This window comes from Scardinius erythrophthalmus (genome assembly GCF_964197995.2).
Source record: "Scardinius erythrophthalmus genome assembly, chromosome: 1".
NCBI classification, from domain to species: Eukaryota; Metazoa; Chordata; class Actinopteri; order Cypriniformes; family Leuciscidae; genus Scardinius; species Scardinius erythrophthalmus.
The window spans coordinates 66553710-66575548 of NC_138221.1; the positions used below are offsets into that span (position 1 = coordinate 66553710).

The 21839-nt window shown below is 38.5% G+C and overlaps 1 protein-coding gene across 4 annotated transcripts in view; it reads left to right on the top strand.

The window, feature by feature from the left end:
* The window catches only part of cyth1a (cytohesin 1a), a 60736-nt gene that overhangs the window by 20346 nt on the left and 18551 nt on the right, over positions 1-21839 (top strand). For 2 of the 4 annotated variants that reach the window (XM_081381303.1, XM_081381306.1), the window contains one exon: positions 19611-19693. In XM_081381303.1, coding sequence (XP_081237429.1) covers positions 19611-19693 — 83 coding nt within the window. Of the gene's footprint in view, positions 1-4597; positions 4986-11138; positions 11392-19610; positions 19694-21839 lie in introns of those variants that run through there. The other 2 variants (XM_081381304.1, XM_081381305.1) reach the window with 2 other exon arrangements.

The following is a 21839-nucleotide window of genomic DNA, read 5'->3' on the forward strand; positions in this document are numbered from 1 at the left end:
GTCATCCAAAAATATTTTTAATGATATTCGGGTCGCGGTCGGTCGGATCGTTTGAAATAAAGATGCCAATTAAACCTTTGTAATTGATATAGTTCTAGACACAATTTTCTATGAATACGTTTTAAATTTAATTTACACTTTATTGGCTGAATAACTGGCGCGAAGATGACGCACGAGCTCAGTCTGCAGGTAGAGATGGAGGCGGCAAGAGAAAAGGTGAAGACTGGGGAGTGGAAGCTCCGCAAATACACAAATAGAAAGAGCAAAGTGTGGGAGACATTTGCCGAAATAATGAAAGATGATGACCAAAGTGCTGGCTTTGTCATGTGTAGGCTACTTCTTGCGATGCTATTTACACATTTGATAACCACAAAACTGGCACGACCAACCAGGCACGGCGCCAGGATTCCAGTTTTGGATAAGCCAGACCAATTGTGGGTGGGCCTTAAATTAAAACGTTAAATAAAAATAAAATAAAAAAACGTTATCCAATCACTGAATAAAAAAATATTTACTAATATAGCCTACTGTTATCTGTGCGTATACATAATATAGATTGTAATAGCTTGATGCTCTTTAAATATTGTGTTGCATTGTAAAAGTAAATCCGCGATCGCTCTCCATGGTTCTGACCAAAGAAGAGAGCTTTGGAATCTCCATTATGAATATACCTGGGCTGCATTTTCCGACAACATTGTCTCTTAGCGCGCTGCGATAACTTAACTAAAGGTATACTACCACTAAAGGTACATCATTGCTAGGCGTCTTCAGGGCTATCATCCACTCGTGAGGCAGAGGCGCTGAGAGGCAGAGGCGCTGGCGCCCTCCTAGCAACGGCGCTGTTTTTGGTAAAACATGATTTTGACGACTTCATTAAGTTTTGTTTTATAGAAAACTCTTTTTAAAAGATTTTCGTTTTGTATAAATTGTATCTTAATTTTGATCAATGTTTTATCAATCAATTGCCCGTATTTATTAAATAAGAAGCATATAGCAGACAAAATAAGGCGCCGGTACGCGATCACTGCATGTGAACTGGAGGGCGCCGAAACTCAACTTGTGCCTCACAGATTTGATAAATATAGGCTATATATTACAGAAAGCTTGAAATGTCTACTTTTAAACGAAAATATTCAAACCAAAATAAATAGGCTATACTCTCTGATTATGTACTAATCCATATGAAATGTGCATTTCTCTCTGGCGTTCATGGCGAGTCCGCAATCTCCGCATTGTCAACTTCATCTTTGCAGCGACACAGAAAACACCAGTTTATTACTAAACAATTAAATGTCTCCTTGCTAATTTAGACACATTCATAATCATTACTTCAACCGGTTCTTTGTGGCAAGCTTTAAGCGTGCGGTCATTACGCGTATTCCTGTAGGCTAGCCTTTAAGTAATTCATTTAATATAAAGGGGCGATTTGTCCACGAATGGCTTAAATGAACAACTAGTCGACAAGAAAAAAAAATAGTCGGAGGCAGCCCTTATTCCACATATTTTCGAACCAGCAGGCCATCTGGGTTGGGCGAGCGACCATGAGCGGAGCGGAATATTCAGAAATGCGCTCTCCGCTCACGAGCTCTGATCGGAACAAACCCGAACCTCACTGTCTGCTGAACTTGCGCAGAAACATCAAAATAGACATAGCCAGCTTTTTAAAATTGTTTTTAAAACTAAACATTTAGACTATTTTAGTTCAAATTATGAGCTTATATTGACGATTTTTTATAATTCTTGACAAAATTAGAATATTAAGTTATATTAATAGCTACGATGAGCATTATAGCTACTTAAAAAAAAATGCGGGTCAGGAAGCGGGTCGGGTACAATATTTTCTTTTTCGTTTTTTGCGGTCCGAGTTGCGGGCGGGTTAGTTGAAAACGTCGGTCGGTGCGGTTTGTTTATACATTGACCCGCGCATCACTGACGACAACACTCACGGCGAACTATAGCTTGCAGTCTTAAATACAACTTATATGAAAAGCATTAAGATATAGGGGTGTATAATCATTGTAAAACAAATCTTACCTTGACGTTGTCTTGCCGAGACACACCGGTCTCTTCACTTTGGGTTGTAGACTGTACTAGACTCAAAACTGACGCGACGTCGGTTCAACGAATAACGTGATTGGCCAAATCTATTCAACAAGGTAACAACACAAGCGTTGATTGGATCTCACTCCGGCCAACGTTTGTGATCAGCTAGCGAAATGAAATCTATTTTTATACTTTAATGTGCAACAATTGGCGTTGGAAACAATCATTAATCTTTTTGTGAATTATTCATACAGACAAAAATGAGCCACACAGCTGCTGAGTAACTGTCAAATCAAAAACTAAACGAGATAGACGGACTTGGCCCACCGCCTAAGAAGCCGGTCTAAACCAACTGGCAGAACTCCACCCACCTCGCTCTAGCGCTCGCGCCCACACTTCATGTGATTGGTTTACAAGTAAACAATCTCCCACATGGGGTGCGTTCTTGTGATTGGCTAAAACAAGGGACGTATCTGATTGGTCACAGGTCATTCCCTGTTTAAAAAAAGGCATTTGTGTGTTGAGCCAAGTCAGGGGAGTCTCAAAATTCACACACAAATGCAGTGAAGTTCACAGACCGCAAGCAGTTTGTAAATCAAGATATATTTGTGTGTGCATCAGAAATACATTTCTGAATCTTGTCCTGAGCATTTGTGAATCTTGTGTGCATTTGTAAATTTTGTTTTCATTTCTGAATTGTGTGTGTATTTATGAATTTTGTGTGCATTTCTGAATTTTGTATGCATTTGTGAATCTTCTGTGCTTTTTAAATTCTGTGTGTGCATTTGTGAATTTTGTGCGCATTTGTGTATCCTGTGTGTGTATTTATGAATCATGTGTGTGCATTTGTGTATCCTGTGTGTGCATATGTGAATGCAGTTTGTGCATTTATCTTTATTGAGACTCTTCTAGCTCCATACTCACGAGACTTCCTATTTCTATCTTGCCGGGACGGTAGTCCCCAAGTTGCAAGGTTGGTTTTCCGCCTGGGAACGCTGGGGGGAGCGGGGAAAGTCACCAATATCACCAGAACAGGTTGTTTTACCATCCAAATGATTTCTAGACAGTTTTATTAAGTTAAAAAAGTTAACAAGTTCTTCTTTAAACGGATTCCACAACAGGTGTGGTGCGTTGCCTCACAACATTGTTTGGTGTTTGTGACAGAAATCTCTGATAATTAATCAATTGAACCTTCAGGTTTCAACACCCTTCTTTAATTAGCATGACTCATATTAATGATATTTATTGTATTTAGCTTATATAAGTAAGTATGTGCAGTTGTATGGCCAAAGTACAAGTCTGTTACACTACATGAGAGAGATATAAAAATGTATCTTTCTGCACATTACACTTGTTTTATTGGCTGTTATCTCTCTCATGTCTCTCTTATATCGGCTCAGGGCCACACACACAAAGACGCACACATACTCACACACACGTTCAGGGCCGTTCTCTGTCTGTGTTCGTCATTCGCTCTCCCTGCCCCCACCGACACACACACATACTCTCGCACTCACACACTCACAGCACAGGGTGTGGATGGTGAAACTCAATACTGTGGCTTTGTCCCAAACCATACTGAGCTTCCTACCTAGACAGCATATAAGGGCACTGTATATGATCCCAATGTGATCATTTACTGGCCATTTTAAAAGATGTTTGTGCTCATTACAGTAAGACATTGTTAGTTGCTGAAGTCAGAATCAAGCCATAAGCTAGTATACATTAGTAAAAAGTTCTCCGTCAGAGAGAGTTTATGAGTGTGATGTATGATGCAAATGAGTGGCTGTTAAAGTCAGCATGAAAGTAAGTTGGGATAGTCTTTTCTTCTCTATTATGACATTAGTGAAACGGCTTCGGAGAGCTATAAGGCGAGGCTTGATTTTGTCCATGGGGATTTGATTGGTTGGTTGGATGGTTGTAGTTTACTATTGGTCGATCTCATGTGAGTGACAGGTTGCTCCGCCCACGCTCCAGTAATCACATCATCGGAGAAGAGATGAGATGTAAAAGGGATAGATGTGATATATGATAAATCCTCCTGTAATGAGACCGTGTTTTTTAATAAAAAATATAATATAAAAATTTAAATTTATGATGAAAGTTGTCAGAGTAGTCTATGAACTTATTCAATCAGTTCATGTTAAGTTGATTATTTTTCACCAGCATATGAGGTCAGTGTTATGTGATTTAACGTTTTAATTAGGCTATTATGTTTTATATAACTCAATTATAGTTAATTATAACTAAATAAGTAATTTTGCTGCCCTGTTTCTCGAGGGCCATAGATAGACAAGGTGGAAAACTTGAGAATTATTCACAAATTACAATTATTCAAGCATTATACTTTTGTATCTGGGACATTTAATAGAATCACACAGGCTGTTGGTATACAAATAAGCCATATTATGCCAAATTTAGCTGTTTAAAAGATACAAAAAATGTGTCATAGGCTATTTTCAAATAAAAGCTGGCCAGTTATTTCTGATGTGTTTATAAAACGGGTTGCTCAGATTTTGGTTATCTAATAAAATTGCGCCCTGTGTGGCAGCACGCTTTATTATTCACTCGGCCGTCAACAGTAGGCAGTGATCAAGTGATCAAGTGATCGAGTGAGTGTGTGAGCTGAGTTTTGAGACACGGCCCGTGTGTTCCCGCATTCAGAATCACTGTGCTCGCGGTCTCGGGTGCGCGCTCGGGATTGGCTCGTTACGGTTAGAGACACTCCCCCGATCACGGCTCACGGACGAACACCCTTCCTCAACCGCAAGCCTTCCGGTCTCGAGTGTTATGTAAAATACCCGACTCTGTTCTCGAAAGTTGACTGTCTAAAGTTGAGTTGTAGTTGTAAATCGAGCCATTTTGAACTTTTTGTTGATTTATTGTACGGTATCGAGCGATTAAAGAGCGCGCGATGGTGTTGAAATCTGAAGATGGAGTCGGTGAGTGACGATCATCGACAGATGTTACTTTTACCAAACTTATTTTTCATAAACAACACGCGCTTGTTTATCTATATTGAGTGTGTGTGTTTGTGTGTGATATCCGAGATACATTAAAAATTCTATTGACATTCACCATTCAGCGCTTGACTTCTATAGAAGTTGATATCAGTGTTTTTCCCGTAGTATAACGTCTATTTTTTAACGGTGTATTTATTTAGATTTAGTGACACAAACTAGATTAATATAAATAAATAAACTAATATTATGTTCGTGTTTCTACATGTACCTTTACTTTGAGGACAATCATAATAAGTAGGTTGTTATGGGGAATGAGTGTGATATAGTAATGCTGCATGGCAACAATACCCCCTCATGTGAGCTGTCCATCATCTCTTCTTTGTAGTGTATGCAGTTTTGAATTATTCATCATGTCGAATGAAAGGCCTCTGGTTTTGACGAGAGATGAATGTGTTTTATTGTTCCATGATCCTCTTATGTGCAAACATCACAGTTAATATGCTTTCTGTTATTTGAGCTGTGAAGAAATCCCTGTGTGTGTTTGCAGTTCAGTGTCTGACAACTGGTTTTGTCCTCACTTTAAGTCCTGCATGTTTGCCTGTTTAATTCGTTCACTTCCTAGTGTGACTCAAACAGGCTGCGACTTGTCTGAACCAACTCTTGATTTCAGAGCAAGAATACACAAAGTATTGCACATACCGTGAACAGAGTTTCTGAGGTTTCCTGGACGTTTTGCTGTAGTAACATGCTGTAGTCGTGTGTGTGTGTTTGAAACACTTGTTGTCTGTCGCTGAGGAATGTGGTTCAGCTGTCTGGGTTCGGTGAGGGGGATGGGATGTTTTCTGTGGGAATGCTGAGATCTCAAGGTGACAGACTTTTGACCATATACAGGATCAACAACTTATTTTGGCCAAGAGCCACTTACAAAAGAAACCAATTTGAACAATTTTGGACACCGAACACGAAACAAAGCACAATATAGGCCTACATTTGTGCTGATGGGATGCTTCAATACATATTTGGGTCAATTATGGACAAACCCAACTGTTGGGTTTAAAAATTAGCCTAAATTTACACTAGCAACCACATAGCAACACATCCATCCATCCATCCATCCATCCATCCATCCATCCATCCATCCATCCATCCATCCATCCATCCATCCATCCATCCATCCATCCATCCATCCATCCATCCATCCATCCATCCATCCATCCATCCGCACTGATCCCAATTATAACTTCTACTTTCTAAATAAATACCCAAATGTACATGAAATACCGATTGGTGTTTATATTAATCTGTTTGAGATACAATGCTTATGTTAACAGATCATCAGATTTTTCAAATTCCCAAATTTGGTTAACACGAATATTTCATGTTTGATTACTCCTAATTACATATTTTAACAGATGAGAAGTATGCCTGGGTTGCTCTTTCCCATAGTAAGGGTGTGGACCATCTAACGGCCTTCTGAGAAAGAGACTTGACAGGAAATGTCACCTTACGTTGAACCCTGACAGGAAGAAGCATCCGTCTCAGCTGAGGATCTTGGGAAACGCAGTGCAGTTTAATATCATTAACGTGTCTGTGACCTGACTGTTGAGTTGAGCTGCTATGTAAATTAGGATGTGATTGATTTATTTTTTCTCTCTCAGCTCTGCTCGGTTTCCTGTCTGTGTGCTGTTGGTTATCTATGTGTGACCGCCGTGGTCACGTGACTTCCTGTCTTGCGTTCTTCAGGCGCTGTGTTTATCAGGTGAAGGGCATGGTGGATGTTGACCGTGTGCCTGTTCACACCATCAGTAGATGGAGAGATAGAGGACAGAGATAAAAACATCTTGTTTACTATCACAGAAAATAATTTCATCCCTCAGTTTATATAATCAAGTAAAAGTGGTTTACAATTACAGCAGAAGTCTGTGGGCAAGACATTGCATCAGAAATAAACATCTTGAACATTGTGCATTGAGCAACGTCCACCTGCAGGAATTAGCTTACTCCTGTAATGCATGACTAGAAGTTCATCCACTTTTATGCCCCTTACCCATTTTATGCCGCCATTGTAAGTGCATTACTACACAATTTGCTTGTTTTTATAAGCTGACGTCACATCATGTTTTGGAAACAAATGTTGGTTTGGTTACATCGAATGTGTTGGGGTCAAATAGACGCCCATTGGTTTTCATGCAGTTTGCCAAAAACCAACACTTTGAAAAACCACAGTCAAGTAAAAAAAAAAAAAAAGGGAAACCTTTACTGTAGCTTTTTTCAGACTAAAATATGAAATACATGAGAACACATGAGGAATAGCCTACATGGAATTTAAGACTCAAAGTTTACTTGAAAATTAAGACTTTTTTCTTCTGAATAATTCATGGAGAATTCACCTGTTCGCTCCATGGGTTCTTCATCTATTTGAGTTTCAAAGTGAAAATAAAGCCTTTTTTTTTTTTCGGATCTCAATAAGACTGAACATTGCAGAATTGAAAAATGTGAGAAAGGGTTTGAAAACCAGACATAACAACATGACTTAATGCAATAAATAGGCTACTACTTACAATAAGTACAAATAATTTGCACCATAGTGTGCATATGTCACTGCATGTAACCATGACACACACACACACACACACACACACACACACACACACACACACACACACACACACAAAAACCTTTTATATATAGGCCTAGAGAGAGAGAGAGAGAGAGAGATTTTAATTATTTATTAATAAACTAGTGTTTTCTGAGTCAGTGTCGGCTGCAAAGATGGCTGCTAATGACAATTAGAGAGAAATGCACCTTTCATACGGATGACATAATCAGAGTATTTGTTTTCTATTTGAATTGGTTCATTTTAAAAGTGGACATTTCAAGCTTTCTATAGATTTCGATCACCCTTTCGACTGATGTCTTACTCTTATCTGTATGACCAAAAAGGACAGAGTAAGTTTTCTTTGCTCTTCGCATGAACACTTGGATATGAGACGGATAATAGTGCACATTTATCTAGGTTAACTTTAGAGTAAACGGCCATGTAATTGGCTAACCACGGCTTGACATGCTTGTCTGGGACAAGTGAATTTTTTGAAGGGGCATGTGAAAGAGAATTTTACTTGCCCAACCAGACGAGTAGCCCGATTAAAACATCAATAACAAAAAATAACTAGGGAATCACAAAAACACGAGATTGATTCTGCATTCATTTGGCGACTGATAGTGAGTAATAATAATATAATATATAATGTACTGGTGGTAACAAGGTTGTGGTGTTGGAGAAATGGAAACAAATGAGCGGAAACAAATAGCCTAAACTCAGTTAACTTACAAATAAGTTAAAACAAATTAATATTTACTATAACCTATGATACAGTTAAGCAACATCACACAACCAAGAGTGCTGAAGAATACCATCACGATTGGAAATGTGACACTGATTTCATATGACAGTTCAATAAACAAGTAATTAAAATGAAGTCACTTATATTTTAGATGCAATATTGACTCATTTTAATTATATTTCAGCAGCAAAAATAGTTCCAAACAAAGATCACAGCAGAGCCATAATTCATCTCAGGAACACTTAACCGTGTTTTGATTACTGAATGTTTCAGCATTATGAATGAATCGTTTGAGTCAAAGATTCAATGACCCATTCATAAACAACTTCCTCATTCCTGAACGAATCAGTCATTTGAACGAATCGCTTAAACAAATGACTCAATGACTCACTCATTAAGACGGTCACCTGCCACCTCCTGCTTGTGGTTTAGTTTCGTGTTTAAAAGTATCATTCTTTCCAAAATGTCTTATTTGTATATTCCAAAAATATATAAAACAAACAAATCGCTTAAACAAATGACTCAATGACTCACTCGTTAAGACGGTCACCTGCCATCTCCTACTTGTGGTTTAGTTTCATGTTTAAAACTATCATTCTTTCCAGTTTGTATTTTTTTTTGTATTCCAAAAATATATAACAATCTCATGACATTGTTTAATGCACTTGTATTTTTTCAGTGTAAATGATTTAATTTGATCGGTAACAGCCCTATAGTGTCTTATTATTTGAATTTAATTTATTGATCAAATTCAAGTATTTAAAATGAAAGATGATGCATTAAAACGATTTGGGGAAAAATGCCCTTTATAAAGGTTAAAATATCATAAAAATGCAGATTTAAATATGTCAAAGCCGACTGATGGGAATATTGCTTCAGAATAAATTTTTTTTTTTTTCATGCTTCAGTATTTTTTTCTGGACAAGCTTATTTTTTACTTAGACAAGTGAAAGACCGATTTACTTGTCCAAAGGACAAGCACAAGAAAAGGCTTAATGTCGAGCCCTGCTAACGTTACGTTGCATGTTTCAAATAAGCCAAATTTAAGGTCGGTGAATGATTTCCTGCCCGTTATACTGTAATAACCACAAGGACCCGATCTGTCCCTCACAGGCTGTGTGGCTTCACATCTTTCTGTGGAGTTTAGCCTATTTCTGCAATAACTGACCAAATATAATTTGGTAGACTAAGCCTCTTCTCATCGACTAACGTTTAGTTGATTATTCGGGAGCAGTCCTAGACCAAATCTTCATGAATGAAAGTTTTTAATATTAGGAAATGTTTATGAATAACTCTAACATTTCCCACAGTAATTGTCATCAGAGGTAGGCCTAACTGTATATGGCGTGAACCTGTGCCTCAATCAGGATTTGTAGTCATATGTGGTGTTTACTCATCAGATTTCTCCTGTGCGCTTTGGTTTGCTCACATAAACGGCAGGATGTTTACTCTGCAGAGCTTCAGGATGTTTGCTCAGCACATCGGCCGTCAGCTCGGGCCTTCCCCTCACAGCTCGCACATCAGATCTGCAGAAAAATCCTCCGGTGCCTCATGATCCTTTAGCTGGGCTGATGATAAAAATAAACCGGTCTGCATTCCTCACACAGGCCTTGAAACAATCTCTTATTGTTGCGCATGTTATTTTTGGCTGATGCTCTGCTGCCTTGATTCCCTGGCTTTCGCTCAGACCCGTGAGTCGTGTGATATTGAAAGCGTGTGCGTGACACAGAACTGTGTCACCACCTCAGAGATCTGATTTAAGAGCCTCTCAGGACACACCGAGGCCGGTCGCTTCCAGGAAAAGCATTTCAACGATGATCTCAGGCCTTGATCACTATTACAAGTTTATCGGATTAGATGAGCTTTATATGGTGGGCTCAAAAATGTGGATAAATACATAGTAATACAGTTATACATTTGTGGGGACTTCAAAACCATGGCCTTGACATTGCTGTGCTTTGCTGTTTGAGCTTCGCCAATGTTATATTTCCGTTATACTCTGTGTTAGTGAAGTAGTGATGAAACTGTGACTCATTGGCCAGAGTGAAACTGGTGACATTTCCTCCCCTGCTCTCCTTCGTCATATGAACACAACACTTCACACACCAGTATAATGTGGCTCTCAGATAATGTGGATTTAGAAGAGTTACGATTGAGACTGAAAGGGAGAGTTCACCCAAAAATGAAAATTGTCATCATTTACTCACCCTCATGCCATCCCAAACCTGTTTGCATTTCTTTCTTATGGGGAATACAAAGGAATATATTTTGAAGAATGTTGGTAACTTGACCGTTTTGGTGACCATTGACTTCCATTGTCTCAAAATACCTTCTTTTATGTTCCACAGAAGAAAGAAAGTCAAACAGCTGAGTAAACAATGACAGACTTTTCATTTGTGGGTTTATAGAAAGGTTTTAATAGAAAGTACATGCCTGAAATAAGCAAACCGGTTTAGTTTCAGTGGGATGATCTCTTCCTGGGAGTTTTTTTTACAGAATAATATATGTGCATTGTGGACCAGATTATATAAAGTCTGGCTATATGAGACTAAATTTGCGATTGTAGAGAAAAAAAATCATTGTTCTCATTGTCCTTTTGGTTGGTACTAGTGCAACTTGGGCTTGGGCCAAGTCACAAGATCCCTCTTGGTGCCAGTGTATCCACTTGATCGATAAAAAAGTGAAGAAATTAGAAGTAAATGTCTGCAAGAAAGAGCAGAGAATGACCACTAGATGGGGCAATCCTTGTTTATGATGGCATTAAGTCTGAGAGAAGGGAGGAGAGAGAGACGAGTGTGGGATGGAAAGGACCGTCTGCACATGGACTTCAGCAGTATGTGAAATGTGTCTTCCTCTTTCTCGGTCTGCCGTAGCAAACGTCTGTATGTGTCATGCTTGACGTCTAATTCTTACCTGGATGAGTTTGGGTTTGAGTTTACCTTTACCTGCTTTGGATAATGAAGGAGAGAGTTTTGATGAGTAAACAGAAGTGGACTGATATCAGGACGACATATACATTTCACTAAAGATTGCAGAATCAGGTCAGTTCGCTGTGATATTGAAATGGCTACTTGGCAGGGTGTTGTTGAGACTTTCCATGCTAGTGTGCCGTTGTACAGTTTATTTGCTTTAGAATGAATGCAAGTGCCTGTAATGTGAACTGTCTCACATATTGAGTGGTTTGATTGCAAACAGAAGGATCATTTGTGGACTGGATAAAACTCTCTGCAGTGTTGAGCTTTCACAGGACATGTGAGGTTAGTGGTACATGGCTTCTGCCATCCTTCACGCAGTCATTTGTGCCTTTTCTGCTGCATCTAACAGTCACTGGCTGACCATCAGCTTAAGAGATATTGCGTATCTAGGAGGAGCTTTGATTTTACTGGTTCATGTTCAGAAGGACAGACAATAGGTGGTTGGTTTGAGCCTAGAATGATTCTGTGATGCACTGTATTTGATTCCAGGCACTATAGGAATGTTTATCATGGGATTTCTGAAACAATTTTCAGTTTTAGCCAAACTCAGGCAGAAAAGCCCCATGAAGAAAGGCATTGTCTCATTTATCGAGAGCATAGTTGGATTGATTTATGGAGTTCAGTCATCAATTATCTGCCCACTATCATATCAGTGTTCATTCGCCAAGAAGTCCCACGCTGCCCTTGGAAATGCGGCCTTTTTCAGCAGGTCAGACCTGGTGCCCAGTACATTAAAGTGAGTCTAGTACTTTGAACAATGGCATAATACATCCAAGTGAATGCAGTTTCTCAGTATTTCTGTCGTGGGGTCAACCTTCCAGAGGTGAGGAATGTGTAATGTGTTACATTTGAGAAGTAAAGCCAAAGAGCTGAAAACAAGATACAAAGTATTTGCCACAATCTAAATCCTGAGGTGTTTCATTCTTACCATAGTAAACAGCTGCCGCTAGTGCTCACAGTGGTACTCGCATTGATGATGCAAATGTTTCACAGTGTAAAGCTACTGATTAGTTCAGAACGGCGTAAAAAAAGGAAGAAATAACCAACATGGGAAAATTACGTCGGTTAGAGGTTTTGATTACTTTTCGATTAATCGTGCTGGTCTAGATTGAGGTGGTACTCTGATTCGAATGAAACACACACATGGCGAGACAGCCTAAGAGAAGTGTCTTTGACTGATGACCAGACTTGTTTCATTGAGTAAATGTTTAATGTTTACAAGCTGGCAGGACAGATGTGGCTCCTTTACAGAGGCTTTGTGTTTTGCAAATCCTATTGAATGAGGAGAATCGGCTGTATTTGAAAGATAAGATTGTCCCGAGAGAAGGACATAAAGGTGGATAAAAGCAGAGACACTGGAAATGTTTTCTTAACAACAAAGAAGCAAGTTGAGGTGTAGTGGTTAAGGTTCAGCACTGGTTTCTGGTCCCCATAAAGAGCGAGCCTAGCCAGCAAGTAAGTAGCCATTTGCCACATTGCATCCATTCAAACTCTTGTAGGATTGCGGGGATCCGAGTGCCTGAAAGAAACTCCCGACAACCCAGCGAAAACATGCAAACTCCATGTTCAGCTGGGGATCGAACCAGGGTTATTTACCTGTAGGGGCAGTCTACCTCCTAGAGTAGGGATCATGTCACGGTACCAAAATTCCAGTAGTCTGTACCGATACCATTAAAATTTTACGGTTCTCGGTACCAGTTTCAGTACCACAGCAAAATCTGTTGGAACTTTTTTTCTATTTTATTTAATTATTTGAAAACAAATATTAAATTCAATTTAATGACTTTATTTATGACGGTAATCATAAGTAAATAATACATATAAGCATTAAAGGCTACATGCTGTTTAAACGTAAATATTGCTTATAAAAATCCCATGGAGACGTAGCTAAATCTACTGTACAGTAGCCTAATTATTTCTGTCAATTTCTTCAAGTTAAATCGGACCTTTATTTTGACGGGTTGCCGTGAAGACCTTTGAGTTTCTGTGTGTGTATCATATGACGATAGTTTTTTCTCAAATTAAACGGTAAAATGCTCATGAAGTGACTATCAGAGTGGCTCTGGAGATGAATTTCATCTTGTCATCATGTGAGGCAGCAGACTGAAAACAACGAGAGCGTCACTCGTGCTTCAGTGTGTGTGTGTGTGTGTGTGTGTGAGGTAAATGAAACCGCGCGTCTGCGCCATTCATTCACACAGTGACAAGCAGAACATGCAGGGTTAATATTTAAATAGTCTTTTTGCAGTTTAATATACACAGACACTATATATATCGTGGTATATATCGGCTACAGACAGTGCTCAGAGTAAAAAAGTTAGTCTGGAGTCCCACGCTTAGATAAAAACACGGAGGCGACTTAAAGCAGCTCCTATTAGCGGGTACCGAATAGGCATGTGCCGGTATCAACTTTTCATGCTGCGATTAATTGATTGAGCTTTTACCACGGTATACGGTATTATCACGATATTTTAATTGCTCAAGAGAAATGTATGGATTGGTGGGGGGGATGTAGAAAAAAAAACTACTTGCATTACAATAGTGATTGTCAAAACATTTGGTAACTAAATAGAATTTTACACAATTTTCACCCTTTCAATTCTTGGGATTTGATTTCAATCTTGATTCAGTATTGACTTTTTGGATTAGTATTAGGTAGGCTCCAGTAGATAGACGTTAATTTTTCTCAAGAAAAAATATATCTCACATAATGCTGTAAACATACAGAGAGCCCTGTCAGCTGGTATTATTAAAGGTTAAAAATTAACTAATTAAATTAAATATAATTTGGTTTTCATTATAATAACAATTATGACACAAGTAAAAATATAATACAAATGTAATATAGTGCACATATTTAGCAAAATACTCCTCTCTATAGCTATTTTTTTCTAGTCAACTATCGGGGTGGTCATTAAATGGCTTTCCTGAGGTAAATGTAACCTTCTGTGACATAATTGTTCACCTGCAGTTTTATTGACCTCTTTCCGTGGTTGAAAAACACTGAATGATCAATATTATGTATGAGGCACCTTTAGGTAAGTTGTAGCCTACTGTATCTTTAAATAAAAAGTAACAGATGATCGGTTTGCTTGAACTGAGGCGCTACAGTGATCTGTCAAGTCACATTTACAAGCACCAAAACAGTATTTGTTGTCTGAATTTCGTAATAAAATGGACAGAACATGAGAGCTGAGAATTGTTCTCATACCATAATAACCTGCTCTGTCTAGTCTGTCGGTCTCCGTGTCCTCTTTGCTCCGCGATTTTTCTTTGCGTGAGAAACTGCATGTGGCGCGAGAGCGTTTGAAAAGTGTAAATTGCGTGAGTCTCACGCTGAATGCGTATTGACAGCTCTGCTTTTAGAAGGGGGATTGATCGTCGGCAGCGTTCCTCCTTCCGTCATGCTTCTTCTCCATGTGAGGATTGTTTACATTAGACTAGAGCACGCACTGCGCCGCATGCACACAGTGCTAATCCATGTGGGGATTGTTTACATCAGAGTGCGCACGTGTTTCGCGCAGCATATACGCAGTGTTTGTTTAAGCGGTTGATGGAAAATAAGCTAATACGCGTTCTATAAATATAAATTCTGATCTATTATTTTTCACGGTATTTTGAAGTGCCCACGATAACAATATCGTGCATATTCATTACCGCGATTTATCGCATTACCGAATACCGGCACATGCCTAGTACCGAATGTACCCGGTACTACAGGAATGCTGGTATCGTCACATTTTCAGTACCGACTTGATACTGAAGTGCCGGTACTTTGACAACACTATCCTAGAGTTAAGTGTTGAGGGTCCGACAGCTTGTGTCCTGTTCTTTGGAGCCTTCTGGACCCTTCTACTTGTTTGGCCCTGAGCTGTAGTCACCATGGCACACCCAGGTTGGATCCAGTGGGATTGTCTGTAGCATGCCCAAAGGTGGCATTGCAGGACTCTTTCCTCGCTCCAGTCCCTGAGATAGATGTCTGTCAGCATCTACTTTCAATATCCAGCAGCACTGTCTCCAGTTGTCTGTTGCCTCAGCAATGTAATTGTGTTACCGTTACTGATGGTCATATATTCCTACAATGATCCGGAATGAAATCAGAGCTCAGGTTCTGTTGGAGCTGATGCATTTCTTTGCAGCTCAGTCGCTACATATTAAAGCTCTTGAGCTTTTGATAGAAGTGATGGTGTGGGCATATTATTTGCTCCCTGGCTCCCGTAGGCACATGTTAAACTGGGTTAAATCTGAAGGAGGAGATCCTCAAGTATTAATGTCCTGACTTTGCGAGGAGAGTTCTCCAAAGGTTCTGGACGGAAAATAAGAATGTGCCAATCCTGACAGCATTAGAGCTTGGGCTCGGTCCTCAAGGGTTCATGTCAAGAGGCTCTCTGTAATTGTGGTTTTTCTTTGCTGGGTTGCGGTGCCTGTGCCATTAGGAAGGCCTTCACCCTTCCATTCAATCAGAGCGATTATAGAGCAGCTTTTGTGACTGATCAGAGCAAAACACTCTTCACTCTTTACGGCTTAGATAAGGACCGCAGAAACAGGTCAGTAAAAACTCCTGCTGCTGTCAGAGGAGAGATGTGAGCATGCACACTAAATATGTCAGCGAAAAAGCACATGATAAACGAGGTCAATGAATAAGCTTGCTCTGGATAATACCCTGATCAAACCAGCTGAGCTGTGTTTTACAAATCCAGATCCATGGGCATTGCAAGACGCAAGTCGAGAGATGCTGGTTTCGGCTCTTTGAATCTTATCAGTCAGAGACATGTTGGTTTTCTTGGAATATGAACCTTTCATGGTTTCATCCCAATACCAAAAATTGTTCATCCCAATACCAAAAGACACACTTTTTTTTTTTTTTTTTTTTTTTACCTCAGAATAGTTTATATCTCACAGTTCTGACTTTATAACACGCAATTGCGACTTTATTTCTCAGAATTGCGACTTTATATCTCGCAATTGCGACTTTATTTCTCAGAATTGCGACTTTATTTCTCTCAATTCTAACTTCATATCTCGGAATTCTGAGAAAAAAAAGTCACAATTCTGACTTGATATATCGCAATTGTGAGAAAAAAAAGTCAGAATTGTGAGATAAAAAGTCGCTATTATTATTATTTATTTATTATTCAGTGGTGGAAACAAGCTTCCATAGATAATGACTCTTTTTATGTGTTAAAAACAATCTACTAAATAAAGACTACTTCATTATGAAGAAAAATTACCCAATGCCACTTGAAAAAATGTAGGCAAGACATCATGGCCCTTTGTCGGTTAATCTTCAACACTCGAAAATACTCAGTCAAGAATACATGACTGTAATGCTTCCAGTGTCTTGAACTGGTGCATAACTGATTCTTTTAATTTATCACAATCATAGACATACTGGTTCACCTTAAGCGGATACTCAATCAGAAGTCTTGCACGTTCACAGAGAACCGCTTACTTCCTGGTTGCAAAATAAGCTGGACAGGGACAGAAAAAGAAGGGTTTTGTTTGTGACTTGTCTCTCTAGCTGTATGTGTGGGTTCATGCGTGGGATGTTGTAGCATTAGCATGTGTGGGTGATTCTGATTAGCAGCCCACTGACTATCTGTTGCATTGAAATTACTCAATTTCAGACCTGATCTGATCCTGCAGCCCTACAGTTTTGAGATTGACCCATTTATCAGTTTCGAGCTGCATCAGATAGCTTTTGATAGGTTGTGCTACTTCCGTCTTAATTCATATCAAGTGATTTGTATACATGGCGCTTTTTTATAATCATTAGGCCTAATGCATGCCATATTGTTTAATGGCATGCATCATGTTTAATTGTTTAATATTGTTGTTACAAAAGATTTCTATTTTTAAAACATTGGCTCTTTTTTTTTTTTTTTTTTTTTTTTACTTTTTATTCATCAAAGTATCCTAAAAAAGTATCACAGGTTATGAAAAAATATTAAGCAGCAGAACTGTTTCCAACACTCATAATAAATCATCATATTAGAATGATTTCTAAAGGATCATGTGATAGACTGGAGTAATGATCCTGAAAATTCAGCTTTGCATCACCGAAATAAACAATAATTTAAAGTATAATAAATTGAAAACCAATTATTTTAAATTGTAATAATATATCACAATATTAAATTTTTTTCTGTATTTTTGATCAAATAAATGCAGGCTTGATGGGCAGAAGAAACTTCTTTCAAAAACATTAAACATAGTAATGTTTCCAAACTTTTGGCCTGTACTGTATACTAGCATGATTTATTTCGGTCCTCCATGACGGGTTCCATCACGTCTGTGACATTGACCAATAGGAGCACAGAATCTCCTCCATACACCGCTTTCAAACATGGCAAAACGAAAGGGAGGCGATGGTATTGGTGCGGCTAGGTGGAATAATGCAATTGAAACAATACTCCTGCATTTATTATGTTCCCTCGAGGGACGACCACGGGATGAATTCAGGAGAATGATAGCAGAGGCGCTAAAGCAACCCAGAAAGTACTGGAATTAGTATTAAGTATAGGCAAGATGCCAGTGGCATATTGGGACATTGGGCGGCTTCACTTTTCTAAAATTGAAGAGAGTGAAGGTGTTTCGTATAAATCTTTTTTTCCAGTCTACCCGCAACTTGCAATAATTTCAGGAGTCATGATCTGACACAGTGACTTTCGAAACAAAAATATTGTGTTGTCTGAACCAGACATTACAGCCCCCAGTGAGCAAGTCTGAGGCAACTGTGGCAAGGAAAAAACTCCATAAGATGTTTGGGCAGCGCCGGGAAAGAACCTGTGTGGGGAGCCCATCCTACTCTGGCATTGCAGTGAATTCATTTTCTTCATGTGGGTTTCTCGAGAAAAGCGAACACTGAGCTCTCTCTTCACCTCGTTTCATTGTTCATTGCTGGAGGAAGCAGAAAGTGTGTTTGCCACTTGCATGACTTTGAGGGGGTTTCCATCATCCAACTGCATGTGAAGTGGTTCACCATATCTTTCCCTCAGACTCTCAGAACTTACAAGGGTTTTTTACATTGTTCAATAAAGAGTTTCTTTTCAAATGAGCTTTTAGAGGTCTAAATTTCATTTTGCACAGTATTACGTTTTTCTAAATAATTGGTGACTAAATTGCTTTAGCGTCATAAACTTTCCTCTGATGTTGAGAAAATAAGCGTAATTCCAATGTGGTTTTTTAGAGTACAACTTTTTCTCATGGAAATATTTGGTTCCCATAAATCTGGATGTCTTGTCTCTGTTTCAGGAATTTAAATTAATGCCAAAAATCTTGTTTAATTAATGCATAATGCATAAAGGACTATATTCAACACATTTGTAGCATTTAGTTTTTCCCTGAAATCCACTTGTGTTATATCATGTAAAGTGTTTTGTGGTCTCAAACAGGACCAGGGTTGAGAACCACTGTTTAGAGAAATATATGTAAATACCTGTTATGAATCTCTGACCTCCACGTATTGGCATAGTTCACACACTGTAATTTATCCAGGAGGGTCGCTGCTGAATACTAAATAGATGGCGATTAATGTGGGCGGCCATATGTTAATAAGCTCACGGTTGTGACTTAAAACTATACAATTTAGTTATATTCAATGATTTTGGTGGACTTGCGACTTTAAATGAGTTTTGAATGTTACAGTAGGAAAATTAAATTTCAGAGGGATGCTGTGAGGTGACGAGTGTTTGTTCTCGGCACCCTCACAGATGGGGTTTGAAGCACTGATGGGTTGCCATGGCTACAGGAGGATGCTGTGGGTGAGATCTCAGTCACATGGTGAATAAAAGTTTGTGCCTGTGATTGAGGCGTCTGGCTAGAGAGCACTAAAGCCCATTTCTGCGATGCTGAAAGCGTCTTTCAGGCTAGTGTGTCGGTCTACTGCAACTCAAAAGGGTTTTGATTGATTTGTGCTTTATCTTTTGGATCAGTTTGAGGACATTTGCAAGTATTTACGGATATCTTTATTTCCTTGGTGTCTCTTGCACATTTGGAGTAGTTTTACTCATGATCCAATTACGATATCATAGTGCATTACAAGATTTGTGACAAGGAAATCAGGCCTGGTTATCATTTCTTTTCAGTCATTTGTTGGTTATTGATGCGTGTATGCTTGTAAAGATGCTGCTGGGTAATATTGTGTCCTATCGATTCTGTTCACAGTCCTTTCGTTCACTAATCTGTCTTCATTTCACCATATCACCACTAAAATATGATCAGATCAATGTGTAAGCCTAGGTCACTGGCTATGAAAAAAAACATATTTTTTATCTCGTTCTCAGTGCCTGACGACCTCACGCCTGAGGAGCAAAAGGAACTGGAAAACATCCGCCGCCGAAAGCAGGAGCTGCTGGATGACATTCAGGTAATAATAAACTGCTGTGAATCATTTATTCAACTCTAACTCACTATTCAAAAGTCAGTCACGCTCTATATTATATTACAATTCATGCATGGATTTGACTGGCTTATTCATTTAATAATCTACAGTTCAAGGATCCAGACTACAACCAAATGGTAGCATTTTGCTAACGACTGAATTTTTGTCAGAGGTCGCATTGGTGCCACCAGCACGTTGGCCAAATGATAATAGCTGCCTTTTATGTTGCATATAAGAAACGGCACATCAAATGGCAACCTAAACAAAAGTGAAACGAAACTGTTTACTTGCGGGCCGTTCTCGATCATCATGCTACACCGTAACTGCACATCGTTTGAAATCACCGAAGAGTTAATAACGTCGCAGCGAGATCTAGTGGGAAGCATTTAAATTTGGCGCAGAATTCTGTTATAAACCATAGATATTAGATCAAACAGCACTGATATGGAAACCAGGAGAGACATTGTGCTATGAACGTTGTTAAATGAAGTTGTTAAAGGCTTTTCAATCCACAAATCATCAACATTCACCATCCAGCAATGTAGCGATGCTAACTGTAACCATGGTATTGTGGCAGAATGTTTGTTTTACATCATCTCAGGATTCGTACAACCTTTTAAGAGTGAAATTTAAGCACTTTAAGGGCTTTCAAGTGCTTTACACTTTTTCCAGCACTTCAAAGCTCAAAATATGATCCAATTTTAATATTATTTGTAGTGTGATGATTTATAAAACTAAAAGTTTGCCAATGCCAATGAAACGCTTTAAATTAAAAAAAAGAAAAACATGAAATTACCAATATAACCGGTAGATGGCGGCAGAGGAGCACCATTTCCACTCCCTATTATAAGGAAAAAAGTAGGAATTAGGAGTCTCAAGAAAAACAAAAACTTTTCTTCAATTTGTGACTTATTTACTAATTTTATCTAATTTTACATTCATTTTATAATCACTGAAGCTGTCGGTCAGTTCAGTGTGATACTATAAAAGAACAATGGTACATTTAATAAGAGTGGAATATTTACTGTTGTTAATGATAGTTAATGATTTACTGTCAAATTTACAATAAAGAAACAAGTATTATTAGTAACTGCACTTCTTAATGCAAAACAATACTAATATTTTTTTTAGTAAATATAAATAAATAGTAAAAATAAAAATATAGTAACAGAGAAATATAAAAATAAACAAATAAACAAAATAATAAATAAAAATAATAAAAATAAAATAAATCATTAGTTATATTATTATTTAATATTATCCCACAGCTGCTATATAAGATGTAAAAATGTTTTATTCTGAAATAATAATAATAATTATAATAACTTAAAGAATCTAAAAGTATTTGTGGTTTAAGAATTTGACTTGTCATTCACCAAGTATGAACACCGTTAGTCCAAAAAGGAAATGACTCAAGCTGACAGGAACAGGGTGGACTTGTTTAGAAAAGGACTCTCACACATGAGCCAAACACTGATCACTTTCAGCTCTACTACTATAACACAGTCAGATGGATTTGATCTGTCAGGGCGCTGACCTCCAGCATACTATACACTTACTTAAAATTCCTTTAGTTTTCCATGGGAATGTATAAATTCCTAGCACACTCCGTTTACATTGGTAACAAATTTAAGAAAACTTCCCTCCCCTTTGCAAACTGAATTTCTACATCTCGAGGTCTCCTGACAAAAGTGGTTCTGTTCTTGAGGCAGCTTTCCTTTGGGAGGACAGACGTCTGAGGAATGTGTGTTTTCTCTGGTTTTGGGAAAACAAAAACAGGCTTTTTTTTGCTAGTGAATTACAAACAGGAAGAAATTACTTGAACTTTACAAACACTTGAGAGCGAATTTCACCACCATACAGTTGAAAATGAATACGAGGAGGGAAAACTCTTCATTGTGTGACCTCAGGACCAGCCCGGCTCCAGGCCGTCACTAAACTCTTGGCAGAAGAGACCGGCCTGTGCCCTAAAACCATTAATCTCCCCAAATACATGGTCAAATAATCCAATTTTGATGTCTGTAGTCTTTACTTTGGGGCCATTCTCCAGTTGTCCTCCTTTAATGTCATGTATATGCCGTCTAGAGCAAACGATTCATCCGCTGGAATTAGATTTGAGCCGTTAATGTCA